The sequence below is a fragment of the Hermetia illucens genome, chromosome 2 (genome assembly GCF_905115235.1).
Source record: "Hermetia illucens chromosome 2, iHerIll2.2.curated.20191125, whole genome shotgun sequence".
NCBI lineage: Eukaryota > Metazoa > Arthropoda > Insecta > Diptera > Stratiomyidae > Hermetia > Hermetia illucens.
This window is the reverse complement of record NC_051850.1, coordinates 158,950,812-158,960,305: the sequence shown is the minus strand read 5'-3', so window position 1 is coordinate 158,960,305 and position 9,494 is coordinate 158,950,812. Positions and strand designations below refer to the sequence as shown.

The following is a 9,494-nucleotide window of genomic DNA, read 5'->3' as shown; positions in this document are numbered from 1 at the left end:
CTTCGACTGCGAACTTTCAAGTGTAATGTCCACAGTCTGAGGTAATTTTGTCAACTCACATCAATCCTTTCTGAAATGAAATTCTAAGTAGAGCTCCATTTTTGCCTGTATTCAGTGAATTGATCCATTTTAAACTCAATTTCTTTCCTTGGATTATACCTGGGTTTTATAGAGTTGGTTACTTCTATTGCGCTATAACCAAACAAATACACAATTTTTCTATCCTTTTCTCCTTAACAAGTTCCGCAAATCAGCTTCCTTTTGACTCTTTTTCTGCAAACTACCACTGCGTGTCTATCACGTCGGATTACATTACATCCCAAGCTGTAATACTATATGCGACTTCCTCCAGTAAATCCACTATCCTATCCTGCAAAGTCTCTTCCTTACTAGAAAACCCTTTGAATAAATAACTCTCCGCTCACTAAAGACTGTGTAATTTGGTATCCTTTCCTCCTGAGAAATTCGTTTTTGATTTTCTCTGGAAAACTACTTGCAACAACTGGACTATAACCATTTGGCTGGTATTGAAAGAAAAGACGCTCCTACTTTATGGGAGGATGTGTGAGGCAGCCCCGTAGGTACCGGCTGACTTCTCAGATGCTTCAGTGTTCAATGTATATTTATGCTCACCGCAAATTCAGCAGGTCTTAACGAAGCTTAAACCCTTCTTCATTGCTCGGCGGTGGCTTTCTATCGAAAACACTCTAAAGATTCTTTGAAAATTGAGTTTTTAGTTATTTATAAGACGCCTCGTTATTGATTTCCTATCTTTTAAGATTGCAGGAGCACAGGTGAATTGAATTGGGAAGGAGCTCAAATTGATTTTCTATTTTATTATTTTACATGCCGTAGAAATGTGCTCACATCTTTCAACTTATTTATTTATGCAGTCGATTGAATTATTCATTTAATTTCTTGCACCAGATCCCGGTACTTATGTAGGCAGCAGGAGGCTTCGATTGCCGAAATAATAGAGTCAAGTTGGATAGGTCAAGGGTAATTTTCCGATATTAGAACTTACAGCATTATAGAGGTAGGGTAGGTATCACGGATGTGGGATGTTTTGATGGAAGTGAAGCAATGTAGAATTTGTTAGGCGTTAACCCCTTCAGATCTGACTTTTTTAAGGGACGGGGGCGAGGGGAGAAAGTGCAAACTCCATCCGTGGGATTGTTGATCAAGTCTTACATAAAACGGGAGAGGAGGGCAAAGAAGAGGGAGGCGAGTGAGAGTGAACTACAGGCATAATCCTACCTGTCAGCACCTTCTCCCCCACTTCTACTCCCCGGTTACCTGTGAAAAATCGAGAGCTGCTATAGTACAACTTGAGATATTCAAAGCTGCTGATATGGACGGTATTGTGAAGGGGCTGCAATGTGCATCCGCTTTGTGAAGGTTCATCCGAGCTCCACACCAAAGTAACGCAGCATAAATCACCACCACTGAGCAATTCAAAACTCACCTGACCAGCTCGCCTATCTGTCGGTAGCAGTATAACAGCCGTGGGGCCGGCGTAGGAACCACGCTAGTCAGTTTAGAGCCAGCGACAGACCCAAACAAAATGATTATTGGTTTTGCACAACCGAAAATTCTCTATTCGTTTGTAAAGAAAATAAATTGAAAAGGGATTCTAAGAAAGTTAATGACTTCTAGCTGGTGCTATTGAATTTTCCGCTCCAGTCTCCCTTCCGCTCGTTTTGGGGCTCCGAGGATTCTACTCCTCGTAAATTCAGCTTAAGTTCGCAATGTCATACAAGAACAACGCTACAGGTGCTTCCGGTACTTCTGCTGCAGTGGCGATACGGGTGCCACCGTTTTGGCAACGTAATAAGTGACTAAAGCTGAACCACTTACTGCCGGATCTCACCCTAGGCGAGCGTTCCCCGAGACCACTGCTACGCAAGATGAAGTAGTCGGGCGGAGACAAGGTCGGAGTGAAGCTTCTGAAGTTGCTGTAGTTGCAGTGATCCACGAAAAGCCCTCAAACCTCGGGTCTTTGGAGGTGTTTATAAACACCGCTAACAAGACCTACGAACTGCATGCACGTCCGGTGGTTAGTGAAGTCTCACAGGAGGCCATGGGTCAAATTACCGTGCTTCAGCAGACGGTGGCCACCCTCGCGACTACCGTCCCTAAACTAATGGTAACAGTGGGCGCTTTGCGTTCGGGAGGTAGGTTTTGAACTCGTCCGCAGTCCGAAATGGGCGATCGAGTAATCGTGCATCGGAGACCTCACAGAGTCCTGCAGTTTGCTGGTACCACCGCATCTTCGCTGCCAAGACAAATAAGTGTACCAGTCCGTGCACGTTCTCGGCACCCAAAAATAAACTCGTTGTTAACTCCGGCGGCGGCTACCCAGAACCCAGCTCCACGCCGCCTAATCATCTATGATGCTTTGAGCCAGCGCAACTATCTAATCGAGAGCGGGCGCAGATGTCTCAGTCCTTCCGGTATGGCGGCATCGCAAATAGATTTCGCAACGATTCAAACTAGCGGTGGCAAACTCCTCTATCATACACACTTATAGCTACAGGCAAGTGGACGTAACTCCGGGATTTCAAAGTACGTTTTCGTGGCGTTTTCATAAAACGGACATCAGCAGTCCCATATTAGGCGCAGACTTCCTAGGCTACTATGGATTGCTAGGCGATCTGTAGAATAGGCTTCTTATAGACCCCTTAACCTGATTCAGGCTATTAGAAAAACTTGCCACCTGCTTAACCGTCAGACTTTCTATCATTTTTTAAGGAGCTGCCGACCCTCGCATTTGCGCGCTCCTTTAGAAATACAGCAGCATAACTACCGAAAGTAGTCTCTCGCAGCAAGCTAAGCATGATATACAGCACCACATTTGCACTACTGGCTCCCATATTTTCTCAAAGGTGTGTCAATTAGAGAGTTGGATATACCTTTAAAACAGGGTATTTGCAGACTATCAGGCCATTCCAGACCGCTGCTCCATACGAATCATTCACGACTTTGCGCACAACCTGGCTTTGGACTTAGTCAAGCCAAGCTAAACCCTTGTAGTTCCAGAAGACATTCCGAAAACGGCAATATGCATACCCTTCGGACCTTCAAACCTTCCAGAGGTTCATCCACTCAATCCTGCGAAACCTTAACTTTTGTTTCGTGTGGATGGTGTGTCGGTCGCCTCTTCTTCTGAGTCTGAGCATTTGGAAAATTTCGAATGCATTTTTCAAAGTCACCTTGAGCCTGGTATTGTATTTAATGTTGAACAATGCAAATTCTTTCAACAGCAAGTGAAGCTTTTGGGCCACTCGATTGCTCCCGAAGGAATCCCCCCAGATGTGGACAAGGTTCCGGCCATCACTGACTTTCCACAACCAGAAAGGGTCAAGGATTTGCGAAGTTTTTTGGTCATGTTGAACTCATCAAGCGATCGCACAACATCAACCCGTCCTCAACGGCTACTTATCTGGGCTCAAGACCAAAGACTCGCGCAAGATTGCGTGGTCTATAGAGACCGTCCAGGTATTTGAGCTAGCCAAACGACTGCTAGCGGACGCTACACTCCTGGCATTCTCTCAACCAGATGCACCTCTAGTTGTGTTCGTCGATGCCTCAGACATCGCAGTGGGTGCTGCCCTTCACCAAAAGGTGAACCAAATCTGATGGCCGTTGAGCTTCTTTTCTGAACAATTGAATAAGGATTAAAGGAACTGGAACACCTACAATCGTGAGCTATTAGCCGCGTACAATGCAATCAAATACTTCCAATATTCCCTAGAAGGCAGGCCATTTTCACCCCCCAAAGCTTTTTACCATCGCTTTTTACCCACTTCGGACATCTAGCACGTGTCCGGACAATGTAGTTTCAGATGTTTTGTCACGCATTTCAGTGGTTAAGATCCCTACCACAATCTGATGAAGCAGTGCTTCAGAGTTCAGGGACAACTCCAAACACAAATTTTGAGAGTTTCCCCTTTTCGGCTCAACCTCCGAAATACTCTGCGAGACCTCTGAAAAGGGACTTAGGCCATATATTCTAGCTACTTTTCACAAGGAAGTATTCCATGCAATACACGATCTTGCGCATTCAGGCATTCGGACAACGAATCAGTTGGTCACTAGCAAATATTTTTTCCCATCAAGGAATAAGTATGTTAATTCCTGGGCCAGACAGTGCACTGGGAAGTTGGCTCATTCCCTTAGTTTACCAAGCGATTTCACACGTCATCGGCGTCATTGTCCACTTGCGAGACTCGCCTGGCTTCAAGTATTGCCCCACAATCATAGGGTTTACGCGGTGGCCTGAGGCAGTACCTCTGACTGGCATTTCCTCATAATCGTGCACCAAGGCCTGAATGGATCCCACGCTTTGAAGTTCCAGCCGAAGTTCTCGGAGTTAGGCAAACTCCTAGGCTTCAAATGCCATCGGACGACTGCGTATCACCCGCAATCCAAAGGGCCGCCATAACGGCACACGATGACTTTTCGTGGTTGCAAGTCCTGCCTTTCGTGCTACTTGGCCTACGTACAACCCTTTCCACCACTAGGCTTTTGTGCTTGCTTCGGAAACCGTTGCCAAGCTAAAATCGCCTACAGCGATCCCGACATTCCTAGACGAAGGTTAACCCGTCCAAGAACCTGGACTTTTGCACATACGTCTTGGTTCGCGTGGAGGCTTCCCGGAAGCCCGTGCGACCAGCATAATGAACGACCATATGAACTATTACACAGATAGATACAGATAGTTCGATCTGCGTCTCTAGAGCTGGTGGGTTAGTAGTCGGGTTCTGTCGCTGAAGCCCAGTATCAGCTTGGAGTGGGGTAGTGGGTAGGTGCAGCTCAACTCACCACCATTGAACATCTCGAAGCTCACCTGCCTAAGCTACTCGCCTGTCAGTAGCAGATTTCAACACCCATTTTCACATTCTTATTGGCCAGCATAACCTCAATAGGAGTATGATCACTGACATTTCATCCATCCAACAATATCCATGACTGGACAATCACCTTGCTGCAATGCTCATAACATTAATATCACCGACATTACTAGAGGGGGAAGAATCTTTGGCATGTTAAAAATTTATTTAATCAGGTATAAATTAAGTTTTCTATGTGGGGAGAAATCGCTGCCAAAGGGTCTGTTGCATCCAGGGCCGGGGTGCCCAGCTTGTCTCTACCTTCCGCCGCTTCTATCTTTCTGCATGCGGATATGCCGAGCTACTCATTACCAAAGAGTTTCACCTTCTTTCAGAGTGTCTTCATCCACCATCGGCTGTCCGAATTCCTGCCACGTGTAAAGCTGGTACTGAAATCATATCTCTCGGGGAAGAATAAAATAAGCGCTTTGAATGTATTCGTTACACCTTCACTGGCTTATGCATTTGGAATATTGCCGTTGACGAAGGCCGATCTGGAAAACGTCCAGCGGCGGATATGAACTAGTATGTCCAAATTCCGAATGCATCATCCAAACTCTGCTGTGGAGCGGATGAATCAGCCTCGTGACAGGAGGAGGAAGTAGGCGCGTGGTTGACGTTTATTTTTACAGCAGAGAGCAGGAGAGTCCTTGTGTGCGGGTGTTTGTAAGGCAAACAATGGGCTGACTCCACTTAACTTGAAGGCACGATTTTTCAATCCTCTGAGTGGGGTGAAATCGGACCACGAGCGCACCGGCAAAAGGAAGTCAGAGGTAATGCACGGTAAACACGTGAATGGTCTTTGGCAGCCATTTGTCGAACAGATGGCTATGTGCTGGGGAGCTCTTTGCTTAGACGAAGGAATTAATGTGTGCCACTGAGGACGGCGTGGTCGCCACGCAAAAATGTGTGGAGAAGAAGGTAAACTATAAGTCACTTGCTCGGAAAATCAAAGAAATTTGGCGCCTTGAGCCGGTGGTTGTAGTTCCCATAATATTGTCAGCTTTAGATATTATACCATATGAAGATATCCGCGACCGTTATGGGGTTGCACCGATCGTGGAAAAATTACGAGAGAGGCGTCTTCGATGGTATGGTCAAGCAATTCGTGCTAACGGGAATTCACTTGCCAAGATTGGTCTGAACATCGAAGTCGACGGCAAATGACCAAAAGGCAGTTCGAAACAACGGTGGCTTGATGCGCTGGATAGGGATTTAAAAGCCTCGAGATTGCATCCAGATCAGGCATTTGATAGAGCCAAATGGCGAAACCGATCAAGACGAAGTGACCCCGCTTGTGAACGGTAGAAAGCCTGAAGAGAAAGATAGGTATTATACCAAAATCTTTCATGACTTCCCTTGATATCCTGGGACTCTCACACAGTCTGGTTCAGACCATGCAGAAGTTGAGTTGCATTCGTGCTCGATGTTGCTGGTAGTTCTCGACAGATTCTCCTATTGACCTGCCATCACCACCAGTGCCCCTTTATATTTTAAATAGATAAGATCGTCCCAAACTAACTTGAGGCCATGCTGCAGAGCGAAGACACGTGGAACCGAATGGCACATTACACTCAAGGCATTCTTATGGCGAAAAAGAGGGAGATGGATCGGAGAAATGCCTGAGTAGCTGAGGCTCCCTGAATCCATGGGGTTTTGCTTGTATCAAACGACTCCTAGTTAGAATCCTGGACGCTCCGGGGGGTTTTGGCTGGTAACCCGTTTGAGACAGGAGTCCGGCAAGTGTCTCGCCTCAGCGTTCCCGAGCACAGCAATATAGAACGGAACGAGCGGGTTAACGAATTAGCCCGAATAGATTGTTTTCCTGGCTACCATCTGTCGGACTACCGTTGCCAGACTCAGTGCACACACGCTGCCAAAGATCCGTTACGAAGGACGAGCCCTTCCTTTGCAATTCCGCCGACTCTAGTTGAACTCAGGCAACGACCACTAAATTCTTCGGAAGCCCCAAGGAAATCTCTAAATTTAGGATAATAAAGTTGCTATCCATCGTGAACTCTGTGGGCTGGCTAAGATTCAGAACTTGAAAGGTTCTATTCGCTTCCACTTATAGTAGCCCTAGTCTGAGACTTTGGGGCTTCCAGGGATGACTTCGGACTACATATAAGAAGGGCATCGATACAGTTGCTGACTGTCCTATATAGTGAAATCTATGTGCCCAGTAGAAGGCGGAATCGTCTTTTACAAGGGCTAGAAGCGGAATTTGCTGCATAAAGCCAAGAAGAGATAACTCAGATGTGATCGATACAGTATGCTACTCCTGGTGTTTCAAAGTGGCGCCTTCTTTTACATAACATACTACTAAAGGGACCAATTGCAACTGAATGCAAGCAACGCGGCTAAAACCAAGCAAAATATCAAAAGCAATCTTTTCTGTTCAATCTTTAGGTCTAAGAAATTAATTTATTTTAAATATTATCAACTCAGGAAGTTTTCATCACAAGAATTCAATCACTCACTTACACCTCTAATTACACAACTAACTTTCATAATTTATTTCATTAGTTAAATCAACATATCCATTGGAGATGTTTTCATCTTTCACATCAAGATCTGCACCACTATCTGGACCCGCACTTCGAGGCCCGGACGCAACCTCTTCAGTCTGCTGAGATGCTGAGATCAGCTGCGGTGGTTTACTCTGGTGCATTTGTTGGTTCAGTAGTAGCGTGACTATGTCCAGCTGCATCTTACAGGATTGTTGTGGGGGCATTATGCGGAGCAAGGCTGCAATGTATCTTCCGAAACAATCGAAACTGTCCTCCTTTTCGCTTTGAGTGGGAAGATGCGGGGCTGGAAGTCGATCTTCATTGGAATCACTTCCCAGGTTATATGTGTTGTTCGTGCTGTTGATGGACTGTTTTATGCGTTTCGAGTAATGTGGCGGGGGCGAGCTTGTCTCTGGGTACATGCGTTTTTCCGACCTTCCTGATGAATGTTCGTCGTATGATTCCCAGGATGTTAGGAATTGTGGATCTTCGACTCCTGCTGAATGTGGAGTGGCCAGTTCGTGGCCGTTGAAGGGATCCAGGAAATGTGTTGTGCAGACTTCTTGGGTTTGAACTTCGTTGGTGTCGGGGTAGTCAAAGTGCTGGAAAGACGGGAAGAGTAATTTCGATTAAAACGATGGATCTTATTCCAGGGAATTGGTTAGTTTTTGTATATAGTATCGAGTATGGAGGATAGTATGGAGCTCGAGAGTATGGAAATTGTTTCACTAATGCAAATGTTCATATTAACATCCATGCAGAGTCGATATTCGAAGGAAAGAGAGACTGAGGTAAGTTGAATTTAGATTTGTCGGGACGAAGCTAGTTTCCGGGAGAACTTCCCGTGGTTGTGAAGTGGAAATTACATGCATGTATTCATTGCTCTGAAGTTTCACGCTAATAAATTGGATAAAAGTACCCATATTTTGCGAATTACACTTAACTTTTCAGAAAATCATGGAAAAATACTGCTTCCGTGAAATGTATGCATGTACGTGCTTCACATCCCTTGCAATGTCAGTACTTTTCTGTGCCAGTGTAAGCTGAAAAGTGCTTACACTCGAGAAATATAGTTACGTGTGTATGTTGACTTTACTCACCAAGTTCGATTGTGCCGCCCGAGATTGGACGAATGGCCGGAGAAATGCATTCATCTTGTGGAACCAAAAAACTTTCGGTCGGTATATCTCCTCTGCCCCGGAACTGACACTCTCTGCCACTTTCTTCAGCTCCTGGCAATAGGAGCTGCGGAGGTTCTTGAACTTTATAAGGACGTATTCGGCCGTAAATCCTCGAACGTTGAGTGCCTTGGCTACGCGTTCGGCTGCAGCCAAACGGGCTGGCCGGTTTCTGTACATCTCCAGATTTGAATTCCAAAGTATCTCTTCCTTTTGGTAGAGATCCAAGAAGCGGAGCGTTTCCGTTTCCGTCAGTTTGAGGAAGTACGGATTGGGAGCGCTCATGCCGCCGTGCTCCGTTTAATTAGCAAAACGAATCGTTGGGAAATGGTACTAAATCCAATTTAACTCTGGCTAGCACCACACTATCTTTAGATACTTGAACAACGGCCACTACTCAATCCACGACTGACTCTTTCAGGTCATGGAGAATTGCATGAGACCACGACCGTTTCGTGTTCATTTCGTGACGTGATGGGCCGTGGTTCTTCAAACACGTTTCCATGCCAGCAAAAGTGGGTTCGTATGAGCTGAGTTCGGCTGCCTGCACTATGCCAGCTAACATGGCTGCGCCGAGTGAATTCAAACCACGCGAAGCCTCCACATTCAGATACGGCTCCGAGCGTGTACGTGTTCCGCTTTACTACATTGAGTGCGTACTTTTTGCTGTTTTTGCATCGACATCGACATAATTGCGGGACATTGGGTTGTAGCCGTTCGTATCTGATGCTCGCGTGTTCGTGGTCAAAGCCACGGAACCAGCGGAATAGCTACTTTCACACGCTCCTCTGTCCCAACTCCCAACAAATCAGCCCGCCCGATCCAATGTGCCCCCTGTCTATGGGGCCCATCTACATCTCGGCCTACACGCTACACCGCGGTGCCGACGAAGTCGTGATTCCATCACATCACGT

The 9,494-nt window shown here is 46.1% G+C and overlaps 1 protein-coding gene across 1 annotated transcript; it reads right to left on the bottom strand.

Annotated features, from left to right (window-relative positions):
- Positions 1-7,303: 7,303 nt before the first annotated feature.
- Positions 7,304-9,136, bottom strand: LOC119648814. The gene is made up of 2 exons (XM_038050667.1): positions 8,503-9,136; positions 7,304-8,004 (listed from the first exon to the last, which is right to left on the bottom strand). Exons 1-2 carry the CDS (start codon positions 8,863-8,865, stop codon positions 7,393-7,395), a joined length of 975 nt encoding a protein of 324 aa, XP_037906595.1. The 5' UTR covers positions 8,866-9,136; the 3' UTR covers positions 7,304-7,392.
- Between the last annotated feature and the right edge of the window lie 358 nt (positions 9,137-9,494).

Bases quoted from the DNA above. Each gene is read 5' to 3' on its own strand.
- LOC119648814 (XM_038050667.1), bottom strand. From the start codon at position 8,865: ATGAGCGCTCCCAATCCGTACTTCCTCAAACTGACGGAAACGGAAACG. The intron at 8,005-8,502 runs GTGAGTAAAGTC...CCGTCTTTCCAG, and splicing joins GGGCGGCACAATCGAACTTG to CACTTTGACTACCCCGACAC.